The sequence below is a fragment of the Lacerta agilis genome, chromosome 3 (assembly GCF_009819535.1).
Source record: "Lacerta agilis isolate rLacAgi1 chromosome 3, rLacAgi1.pri, whole genome shotgun sequence".
Lineage (NCBI taxonomy): Eukaryota > Metazoa > Chordata > Lepidosauria > Squamata > Lacertidae > Lacerta > Lacerta agilis.
In genome coordinates, this window is record NC_046314.1 from 60,550,334 (window position 1) to 60,562,965 (window position 12,632).

A 12,632-nucleotide genomic window follows, 5' to 3' on the forward strand; every position below is an offset into this window, starting at 1 on the left:
TCTGTCCTGACATGTGCTCATGGTAGATGTTTGAAAGTGACAGTGGGCTGTCTTCAGAGGTCAGTCAGAATGAAATGGTGAACATGATCTCTTACCTTCTCTACCTCCTGGCTTACTGAGTAGATCTATGCATATGGCAAGTCATTACTTGGTAAATTGTTGCCTATATTCACTCAACTGTTGTATGCCTCAACTGGGAGGCAAAGAGTGCAAGTTGTCACAGCACCTTGCAGATGCCTACTTTTCATAAGACTTACTTCCACAACTTCTTCAAACATTAAATAATCAGAGATCTACAACCTCTCGTAGACAATGACAGTTCTCTTTCTCAAGCTCTGGGAGGAAGACCTTTCATCTCCTACAGACAGCCACCCAATCTTAAAAAACCCCTCACCCAAAATAATACAACATCAGGACTCAACATGGACACTGGTACCAGAGCCTGCAATAAACCCAGATGCCAACTTTGCTGCCACATAAACCCGGACAACACCATTACTGGCCCCAACAACATCAAACATACCATCTCAGGACTATTTAATTGCTCATCTTCTAACATTGTGTATGCAATCAAATGACAACAGTGCCCTTCAGCTCTCTAGATTGGACAAACAGGCCAAACCCTAGGCCAAAGGATAAATGGACATAAATCTGATATCAGGAATCACAAGACAGAAAAACCAATAGGAAAACACTTAAGTCTCCCAGGACATTCTATACAAGATCTCAAAGTAGCTGTCTTACTACAAAGGAATTTTAGAAATAGACTGGAAAGAGAAGTTGCTGAATTGCAACTAATTACCAAACTTAAAACCATGGAGAGACCTGGTCTGAACAAAGACATTGGATTCTTATCTCATTATACATGACAAAGCTATATTTAGCCATCTCACCCATTGCTTTTTCCTGTAAGACCAATTGCAGTCGTTAACAGTCGTCAACAGGTTTCCCACACCTATCAGCCAATCACCCATTCCCACCACCCTTCTGAGTAATACCCCTCCCCACTCTCTCACTATATATAAGGGTCTGGTGACTTCTGTTTCAGTGTATCTGAAGAAGTGTGCATGCACACAAAAGCTCATACCAAGAACAAATTTAGTTGGTGTCTAAGGTGCTACTGGAAGGAGGTCTTTTATTTTTTATTTTGGATTAAATAATGCTGTTCTGGTGTGATCCTTGCCTTTCCTTCCTTCTTGCTTGCTTGCTCCTATGAAATAGGTGACAATGAATGGTGTCAAGTGCTAATGTTTGCTTCATTTGCAGTTGGGTAGGTGTGGGCAATTATTTTCATGAATTGGGGATGTTCACTATGACAGTGGTTAAAAACCATGGCCTCAGAAGATTGCTTGCTCTACAAGATCAGAGGAGTTACTGACTGGGTGGTTCATGGCATAGGAATGCTAATGTCTTAATACAATCAATCCTCAATCACAATGTTGGACTTTTTTCTTGGTGATACTCAGAAATACGAATCAGGTTAGACAATAACTTTCACTAGAGGAGGGAGGAAAGCACTCATGGCAGGAGAGCAGACTGATAAAGCCCCAGGTACGTGGGATAAGTGGCTTCATTGTAAATTGAGCTAAAGAGTGTCTCAACATGGTAAAAATTAGCAGGCATCTTGGACACAAACAGTTTCACTTGCAGGAAAGCCACAGCTTGTGCTGCTTTGGTATTTGTATGTGAAAGGCAGACAGATTGGTCTTGCTACAAGGCTTTGGAACAGGAACTTTGGCACCAAAGATCTACAACCTATGTGGCAGTTATGGCATCTTGGTAGAAGGGAAAGCATTTCAAACTAAGAAAGGTGTCTTTGTATAGCAGAAGCAAGGCAGCAAACAACTATGCTAACTTCATTAAGTGTCTTTTGTAATATATGAAATCTAGTTAATCTCAAATATAAAACAAGAGGAAACAACGTACTGAAAGGAGGTGACAATACCAGTAGACTGGCAAGCTTTAATTTTATTTATTAAATTTACATCCTGCCCATCCTCCCAATGTGCTTTACATTACTGTAAAGTGCTTTACGTTACTGGCTAGAAAGCTTACAAAGGAACAGAGAAATATTTCAGATTATATACCGGTAATGAAGGTCTGACATTTCATTTAGCCCAACAAGGCATACATTCTTGGAGTTTCATCAAGTTTCCTAATAAAATTCTCATAAAGAATAATCGATTTTACAAATAAATTTCTCTCATTTTCCTGCATATTCTGAACTTAAAGGGAGTATGAATGTTTCACCCTCCAAACTATAAAGCCATTGTTCATAAAAAAAAACACCACTATTATTATGATAATATGTTTAGTACATATTATATCTGAGGCTTTGACTGAATCTAATTTGTTCTCGGTTATCTGATTGCTAGATAGTTGCATTAGTATATGCCTGAAATACTTGTTCGTGCATTCATGCTATCAGAGAGAAAAGCAGTGGCTTAAGTTTTAAATGGCAAGGATCCAAACAACTCACAACTAATTCCATTTCTTGAACAGCAACTGTCCTCTCACCCCAGTACCACATGGCAACACACTTTTGAAAATGGGCAGATTTCCAAAATGGATTCTTAATATGGCATGTGAGCATTTGCCATTAAAAGAAAACAAGTCAGAAACCGCAGCGCATATGCCCAAGTCCTTAGGCACACACCTAAAGTAATTATTTGGATCCCAGCTGCCTAGAAGCAGTAGTCAGTATTATTTATTGATAGCATGAAGATGATATACTCCATGTGGATATGTCCTGGGTACATAGCCTATGAGACCAAGACTTTGTAAACAATGGCAGATTAACATGGGAGAAGATATGCATTATTCCCAGTATAGATCTATCCAGCCTTCTACCTCAAAATAACCCTCTCCCTTTGTTGTAAAAGAAATGTGGACTGCATCCCATTGTGATACAGCACAAGCACTGCATTAGCTCCCTCCTCCAAACCATGGTTTGCAAATTGGGAATGAGCCTCAGGAACACATGCTCTGTCTTCTGGCTTCCCAGTGTAGTTTCGTCCTCTTCTGTTGTTTGCTAATGCTCTGTTGTGGTTAAGCCAGTGTTCCACTTCACCTGGATTTCAGAATTATACTGAGCAGGAAATTAGAAATGCTGATATAAATAACATAAATCTTGAAGAAATCACATATATTAGACTGTTCTTTTGATCTATACCAGGCAACCCCAAACTCGGCCCTCCAGATGTTTTGGGACTACAACTCCCATCACCCCTAGCTAACAGGACCAGTGGTCAGGGATGATGGGAGTTGTAGTCCCAAAACATCTGGAGGGCAGAGTTTGGGGATGCCTGATCTATACAATCTGTCATTACTTGACACATCTCCATCAGTCATTTGCATCTGATTGCCTTGAAAGAAAAAAACTGCAAATGCTTCTCAGTGGGCATCTGCTGGGAGGAAAAAATTAAGTGAAATTGCGAAGGTCACAAAGTCAGAAATAAAAGTTTGCTTCTACTTTGGAAAATACCCCCTTACAAATAAGGCACCAGTGTTTGCTAGTCATTTCCCTAGTGCTGTGGCTGTGCCGTAATTGGCAATATAACAAATATTCACAGCTGTACAAATGATGTTACTGGGATCACAACAGTAGCCATGGATACTTGCATATTTTCATTTCTATATTAATGGGCAATTCATTTCCCCTCCCTGGAAATAACATTACTGTATAAGAAAATACAATGACGCTCCAATAGAAGGCATTGTGAGTGTGAGAGTTGTTCATATGGAACTGTATTTTATGCAATTTGTGAGTTTTCACCTGTAGGCAAGAACAGCAGTGTGCCCAGTAAAATGGGGGCAAAGGGGAACCTTGAACATTTCAGACTGTTTTGATTTGATAACTGTTACTAATACAGAAAAGGCTATTTTAATTTTTTTGGCACTGAAGCAACCTATGATTGACATGTTTGGCTCCCTTTGTCCTTGAATGCCCTTATTTTTTTTTTTTGCTAGATTGCCATTTCCCATGTTTCCTTAGCATGCTCTCTTCTGGTTTTCTCCTTCGCTTTCAGGTGCTGCTTTGAAAGAGTATCCTGGCAATTAAAATTACACACACACACACACACACACACACACACACGTGTGTGCGTGCGTGCAGTATCAGGTTCTTGCAGAAAACGGAAGGAAAAGTAGCCAAGATCTCCCATAATAGAAGACAAGCATGATCTAGTCCAGGCATAGGCAAACTTGGCCCTCCAGATGTTTTGGAACTACAACTCCCATCATCCTAAGCTAACAGGACCAGTGGTCAGGGATGATGGGAGTTGTCATCCCAAAACATCTGGAGGGCCAAGTTTGCCTATGCCTGATCTAGTCAATCCCAGGAGAGAGAGAGAAATATTGTGGTTTTGTTGGATATGCTTAGTTCATATTTCTGGGTAGAGAGGTGGCCATGAGGGAAATAATAACTATAACCATAGTTGTTATATTTATCCCTCCCCAGAGGATCCTCAGAGCACCAAAGTACTGTTACTTCAGGTATACCGAGTGGGGCCATTGCTTTAAGAGCCCAGACTCCATTTTTGTCGCTGGACTCCTCCGCTGCTTCCACAAATATCCTGCTATAGGCTCACCACTTGAACTTGTTATACTAGACCTTGACTCCAATAACTTTTTCTTGTTCCTTTCTTATTTGCTCAAAATATGAGCTCCCCCCTCCAAATTCCATTTCTCTTCTCACCTTTCATTGGATGCTGCTTTACAGGGCTCTATCCTGTTATCTCCTTTCCCCCAAGCTACCCACCCTGCAAGTGGAGTGAAATGCATCCTGACAATTCTCCTCTTCCTCTTCCTCTCCAGTCTCCTGCTTCTCTGATCTTTCCTCTATCGAGTTCTTCATGAAGTCCACGCCTTCCCCACAGCACTTCTGCTTTATCTCTGCATGCTGAGAGGAGAGTGACCTCCAGCCTGACCTGATTTATTGCTCTGTCCTTCTGCAAAGACTTACACAGACACGGAAGCATTGCTGCTTCCTCCTCACAACAGCATGTAGGAATATTGTCATGAAGGAATATTGTAACTTATCCTGAAAGATTAACCATCCAGGATCAAAGAGATGAAAAGTAATAACTGAAGATTTCCTCATAAATCTTCCCACATAAATTATCCCACACCTAAAGGGTTGGATTCTGCGTTTTCAGTAAGCACACATAAAATAAAAAGTGGGAACTCAGTGTTGCACTTGCCAAACGGAACAAACTTGTGCTGTTGTGGGGGGTTCTCCTGACCCTCCAAAGTGGATATGGGGAAGGTGTAAGGGGGCATGGGAGCAGGACAAAGGGGCAAGCCCCATTATACTGGCAGGAGTCCTTGCGCTGCTAGGGCACTGGATTAGTTGAATCTGGCCTTTATTTTCAAGAGTTGCCTCATTTTTAACCATATATTATCTATATAGCACAATTGCTATACAAAATATCACGTACCGGTAATTTGTGAGCCCTCAAGTACCTCAGGATTCTGTACACACTTACTTATGAGTAAGCCTCTTTGAACACAGAGGGATTTCCTTTTGAGTAAGCATGCATTAAATTGTGCTGTCAGTGGCCCACTCTAATACAATATGTGTGACATCCAATGATGTCCATCCACTTGCTTAAAGAAATTTGCTTGTGCAACAGGATGCCCAGCACCTTTTCTCCCTGTTCCAGCTCCTGATGTGCCCCCTCAGCTCTGTTATGAAGGGTCCCTGAACCCTCCGTTGCATATTTTAAGGGGTACACAAGGGGCTGCAGAGGGGAGGAGAGAAAGGAGAAGGCTGCTGTCACTACATCGGATCCCATCCTGTAATTTTTCTTTATTATCCCATGATTAATGTTTATCCTACTGCTGTGTTGATTTTTCATATAGTTATACGGTCTGAATGTGGACAGTGATATTGTTCTGCTGTGTTTGACTATTCTATCAGACATTTTGTGTACCGGGTATGTTTGCTGCTGTTGTCTTTTTAAGACGGCTTCAGTGGCAATTTGATTATGAAGCTCCTGTTCCAAAGCCTTGCAGCAAGACCGGTCTGTCTGCCTTTCACACACAACCCCAAAAGTCACTTGCCTGCCAGTGATTGTGGCAATTGTTTGCTTTTAATAGTGAAAGACTGTCAAAACCCATGATGTGATGTAATGTGCAAAGGAGTTATTCACCCTCCAGTCAGAGAAAGCAGTCTTATCAGTGTCTGCTTTCACACTTCAAAATTAGACCTTTGCAGTGTAATATGAAATATGTGACCACCTGTCCATACTTCCCAGACATCTTTTGCAGCTGCTGGTAGTCGGAAGAGCAGGGGGAGGAAGAGAATTTCCTCTGAGATAGTTGCTACTGAGAGTGGGTGGGTGGTTTTCATGCTTTCAGACTCCCTTTTGCTACTCTTTTCAAAGTTCCAATAACACACTGCCTGTCTCATCGATTGTACTGACACTAACTCTTTCCAGAAACCTTTTATGTTTTTTTTAAAGTGATCATTTATGTTTTTACCTTTTTTTCCTTAAAATAATTTACTGTGCTTAAATTTTGTTGTCAATGTAAATGCATTAATTGCTTTGATTTGCCAGTTTGCATGTCCCACCTTTAGAGCACCCACCGTTATTTCTCTCTAACACAACTGTTATGAGTTTGGGGGTGGGGGCAGGCTGTATGCCAGACTCTTCTAAACCCTGGATCCAGCAAGTGTTAAAATATAAGCAGGGCTAGCCTCCTGATGAAGTGATCGCCTGGGTGATGGACCATCAAGGGGAACAAAGCAAAGGGTTTTGTGTGAAACAGCAGGTGGGTGCTCAATACGCTGGTAGTTAGAAAGCCAGAGTTGAGAGTTAAAAATGAATGTGAGCTAGAAGAAATGCAGCAAACTGGGGGGGGGGGGGAGAGAGAGAGAGAGAGAGAGAGAGCACAATGTTTGATTTCTGTTTGAATTGAAGGTTGCAGTTATGGGAGAAGCAATACCCTTTTTGGGTATTGATGCTGTAAGCCTCTGCATCGCAGGCTCAGGTTGTATAAATGTGTAAATAAACCATATATCACAAAGACACCACAGTCTCCACTGTGTGTCATTCCAGAAGGAAACATGAACCCTGGGTCAGTACCTAGACCCCCTGGAATCTCATGCCACTTAGAGATTGGGGTGGCATGCAACAATACATTGATAGTTCTTTATGGAAGTGAAAAGCAGTATATAAGTTTCCTAAATTTACTACAGGAAGCTCTCTTTCTTTGGCTGAAACTAGAGTAAGGCCCAACTTGTATCTTTTCATGTACTGGATCATTAAGGTCCAGTAAAACCACACTGTCATCAAACTCATATTGCAGAGGTGTATTGAGCATAACCAAAGCAAGCTGCCCCCCTCTCCCCACCACTCCAAAAAAATGTGTAATTTGTCTAACAAACTTTGTTTCAAAGGATACAAATTCTTGTCAGAAGCTGGATGCGAACATTGATGGAATGACTGAGACAGCAGGAGGATCAGAGGCAAGAGAGCAGCTGTGGCCTTGAAATGAAGATTCAGTATTATCTAGTCTTAGATCTGAATCAAAGAGAAGGCATTGGATAACAGAAATGATTGAATGTAATGTCAGGAAGCAGGAGCTGGAATTGTTCCGAGGCCTCCACAGATCAGGGTTTTGTTTTGTTTTGTTCCCAGGCTGTTCCAAGGAGGGTTTCAGAACTGAGTTGTTTTAATTTTTTCCATCTTTCCCTTCTTTGATGGAGCTCAGAACAATGTTTTTACCTCACAGCGAGTTTGTGTGGCATATCAGTTTACCCAAGGCCTCCCAGCTTTACTTGCTATCATCCTCTCAGCCAAGAGTATTCAGTTGCCATGTCAATGGACCACCAAGCTGGTGCTAAATGCCAGGTTGCTGAATGGGAAGACATCTGCAGAAAGAACTCCCTCCTGAATCACACTGCTAATAGTCTGTGTTATTAAACTTCGTTGCCTGAGATAGCTGGCATTAGTCTACTTCCAGTTCTGTCTTAGATTCTTTGCACAACTGAAGCAGTGTGGTTTCAGTGGTTCAGGCAATGGTGTGGCTATAGCTTGTAAGAGTTCAATTTTCCTCTTCAGAGAGTGGGATGAGGGAAATGCAACCTTGTTCCTGCTTATTGATCTCTCTGTGGCTTGCGATATCACTGATGATGGTAGCCTCCTGGACCAGCTGATTTTAAAGCCTACTCCATGGGCTAATCTTCTGCCACCATTGTGCTTGCAAATGGAGATTTTGTGTGTGGTGGAGCGCTTATTACACTAAGTTGTTACCCACAATGATATGTTTTGTGAAGCATTTTAATGATGAAATGACTAAAATCCACTCCAGCTTTGATTCTGCTTAAGGTGCAATTCAGTCCTCATTTTGCCACCTATGGGTGGCAAAGTGCTTGTGTTTTCCTCTGTCCTTGTTTGACATTAAGCTTTCATGTAAATTAGTTATTTGTTTATTTTTTGCTTTGTACATTTAAAATTTTTTATATTTCAGCTGGTGTGCCAGCTGCACCCTCTTCTGAGGAAAGAAAATCTGGCCACAGTTAATCATGTCTTGGCAATGAGCTTTCCATGAGGCTGCCTTTAATAAGTATTTGGAAAGTACAAATGATCCAGGACATGGCGACCAGGTTTTTCAATCTGAATTTCCATGGGAATTTCCATACTGAGTGCATTAAACCTGTGCTTAAAGAATTTTACTGGCTTCCAGCTGGTTTTTAAGCACCAGTTCTGGTGTTGACTTCAAAGCTCTAAGTATCCCTGATACCAGGATAAGTAAAGGTTTGGCTCCACTCATATTGTCCTCCTTATGTGCTGAAATCACTCTTGAAGGCTATGCTCCTGCTATCAGAAATAAAGCCAGTTGCAATCAAGGACAGGGACTTTTCCGTAATGGCTCCCAGCCATTGGAATATCCTTCCCAGAGAAGTTGGCTACCCCCACTTTTCTTTTAGATGGCAAGTGAAAGCAATTTTATTTTGGTGTAATTATGGAGAAGGGGATGAAAAGCTTTAAGAAGTTGTGCACTGCTTTGTAGTTTTGATAGTGATTGATTGTTTTATTATTGTTGTTTGGAGGGAGAGTTCTTCCCACAGCAGCACCTTTTTATATACATATGGGGAATTCTCAGGTATCTTCCCTCTAAATACGCTGAGAGCATCTGTTGTAACCTTAGTTCAACAAATGCCCTACACAGCTGCTGGAAAGTCAGTGTCTCAAGGTAATGGGGCCTTGAGTGGTTGATCTTGATTTGAGGGTACCAAATAGAATAATATGTGTGTGTGTGTGTGTGTGTGTGTGTGTGTGTGTTCATTGTCAGGATAACCTTCTAAACAGTACTCCAATTTACTTGAATTTCAGGTTAGCCAACATCTTGGGTCATTAACATGACACAAATTACAGCATATTCATTTAGGACATCTGCTTGTCTATGGCCAAATGGCCACACCTTTTGAAACAGCTACCTAATTTTGCTACCAATATTTGCAACATGTGGGTTTCTGTTTCAATGTATTTGTTAATTTGATACAGGCACAATTTTACAGTGCCATACAGCCATATTTCCTTATCAAATTGGAATGTTTTCTGTTTTCCTCCATCCATAGCATAGTTCTGCTCATCAGTAGCAATGTGCATGCTTCCCATTAATAAACCATCACCAGTTGGCTAAACAATTACTGGAGGAACTTATTTTTCCTGTTACAGAAATTTACTTTGATTTTAAAACCTGCACTGCAAGGGGGAAGGGTGGACTGATATGAAAAGATTCACTCATCTTTTCCTGAATTGGTTGAATGGCTGGTATTTCTGCTGGCCTCTGAAGTATTTTACCAATCAGAATCTGGAACAAAGTTCTAAAGCAGTTTCCAAGTCTCCCTGCTGAATTTGGATACATTGCTGGGCCTTGCTCTGTAGCTCATCCTTAACAACTGACAAAATATTTACTCTGCTCAGTACAGAAAAGGGTAACTTTTTCCAAAATATTATACAAGGTTGGAGTCAGAAAACACAATGAAGTTTAAAAAGAGAGTGAGAGAGAGAGTTTGGATTTATGCACCAAGCAATTTTGTTGAATGGTTTTCCAGAGAGCAGTAAGACCAGGAAATCAGCACATACCGGTAATGTTGCCCTGTATTAACAATTCCATACAATATTACAGGGAGATGGGGAAAGAATACCATAGTGAAGTGACAAAAGATATTCCAGATACTATTAGATATAAGCAGCTGAGTTTTGATACTCTATATGTGTGTTCTATGAATGCATAGCTACACAATGCAACTCAAACAAGAGCAGTGGTTTACTCACTACTCTGCTTTTAAAATCTTAACAAATACTATGCTTTTAAAATCTTAACAAATACTTTGCACTAACTAACTAACTTTGGGGGTATGAGCACAAGAAAAGAGGTTCTATTTTAACTACACAAATAGCTAGTAGTCCAGCTTCACACTTGTACTGAAAAAGATCAAATTGAATTATGTCATTTAGCTTATTGCAACTGGTATAGTCTGGTGCAGTGTTTTTCAACCTTTTTTGGGCAAAGGCACACTTGTTTCATGAAAAAAATCATGAGGCACACCACCATTAGAAAATGTTAAAAAATTTAACTCTGTGCCTATATTGATTATATATAAAGTAATTTCCCACGGCACACCAGGCAACATCTCGCGGCACACTAGTGTGCTGCGGAACAGTGGTTGAAAAACACTGGTCTGGTGGAACTAGCAGTCAGGAATTCCCAGCTCATTGAATCTCACTTCACTTAACTGACTAAATTACCGTAGGCAAGCCACTCTCTCTTATCCTCAGTCCAGCTTCAGCAGTATGGGGATAATAATACCTTGCAGGGTTGGTGTAAGGATTACAACAAGATTATGAATGTGAGAGACGCAAGAAGAGCCCTGCTGGATCAGGCCAAAGTCCAGCTTCTTGCTTCCCACAGTGGCCAAACAGATGCCTCCAGGAAGCTCACAAGCAGGTCATAAAGGTAATAGCCTTCTCCCGCTGTTGCTCCTCAGCTGCTGATATGCAGTGGGTGTCCATAGAGCCATTATGACAAATGGCCTCTGGTAGATCTGTGCTCCATGATTTTTTCTAACTCTTCTTAAATGTAATCTAAGCTAGTGGCCATTACTGCATCTTGTGGCAGTGAAGCCCATAAATTAATTGTGTTCAGGGTGAACCAGTACTTTTCTTTTGTCTTTCCTAAATTTACTACCAGACCCTGGACTCTAATATTACATGAGCAATTGAAAAGCTTCTCTCTGCCAATGTAAACCATGTATGATCTTATGTCCTGTCATTTTAGCCTTAGTAATTGTGGCGTTTCTTAATTTAAAAGCTCCACACACATAAAAGTTTTTTATTAGCGTGAAGGTGTTCCAACTCCCCAACGATTTTGGTTTCTGCAACTTCTACAAATCGACAATATTCTATTTGGGATGGGGGCTTCCAGAACTGTACACGGCATTTCAAATGTGGCTGTATCATAGATTTGTTTAAGGGTATTGCCAACCTGGCAGTTTTTATTTTCAGTCCCTTTTCCCTAGCGTGTAATCTGCCCTTTTCACAGTGCTGCTCATTTGAGTTGAAGTTGTCATTGAGCTAGTCACCATGAACCCCAGATCAGACCCCTGGTTAGCCACTTCTACTTCAAATCACATAAAGGTATGCATGTAGTTATAATTAATTTATTTTTGGTCAGTGTGTGCATTACTTTAACACATACTTACATTGAACCTCATTTACTATTTTGATATCCAGTCACCCAATCTTGAGAATCTTTTTGGAGTTCTTCACCACAATGCAAAATCTGATATAATCTACAACCTTGATTACTTCACTTGTCACCTCTAACTCCAGATTATTTATGAAGAAGTTAAATGTCACTGGTCCCAATACAGTATTTTAGGGGCTCCCTCTTCTTACTTCTCTCCATTGCACAGACTATCCATTTCCTCCTAGACTCTGCTTCTGGTTGTTTTACTAAACCCATCAGAGAATGCATCCTCTTACCCAATATCTTTGATGAGACATTTTCCCAAATGATTTCTGGAAATCAGCTGTACAAACTGCTTTTACTAGATCATTATGTAGTAGTTGAACACCTGGGCACACTCTTCAAATGCCAAGTACTGTTTGAGGTAAAAGCAAAAAATACCCTTAACAAGTTCTTCTTCAAACTCATGTGCATTTAGTAGTTACTCTTTTAAACATAACTTTCTTGTCTTTTGTTGTTGTTGTTCTAGTGGGGGAGCAAAGGAGACTCTCTATAGAAATAATAAGACTGTATTTCATTATATTATTCAAAATCATTCACTATTTGTTAGCTATATATAGTTTTCATAGAAGTACTCCCCCCCCAAAAAAACCAGCCCCATAAAAGTTCTGAAATAAGAAGTAGTTATTCAAGTCATATGAATCACAGCCAAATGTTGCTAGTTTTTGGGTGTTGTGTGTGGAGTGCGGTTTGTTTGTTTTTTAGTTAATGATTTTTTGGCAAAAGGTACTCATAGTTATCATTGCATTTCTATGCATTGATGTCATGTAATACTGTCTTTCTCCTTGCTTCATTAAAAATAAACATCTTCCTTGTTGCGCTAAGAGACTAAATAAATGTCTGGTGAGGTCTGTGTAGAGATTGAGGAT

At 40.5% G+C, this 12,632-nt stretch overlaps 1 protein-coding gene across 2 annotated transcripts in view; it reads left to right on the forward strand.

The window, feature by feature from the left end:
- Window positions 1–12,632, forward strand: part of AIG1 (androgen induced 1) — an 82,496-nt gene that overhangs the window by 34,221 nt on the left and 35,643 nt on the right. The window contains exon 4 of one of the 2 annotated variants that reach the window (XM_033143915.1): window positions 10,832–10,984. The exons of the other annotated variant lie outside the window; for it this stretch is intronic. Within the exon in view, the coding sequence (XP_032999806.1) occupies window positions 10,832–10,969 (138 nt within the window). The 3' untranslated portion in view covers window positions 10,970–10,984. Of the gene's footprint in view, window positions 1–10,831; window positions 10,985–12,632 lie in introns of those variants that run through there. 2 annotated transcript variants of the gene reach the window in all.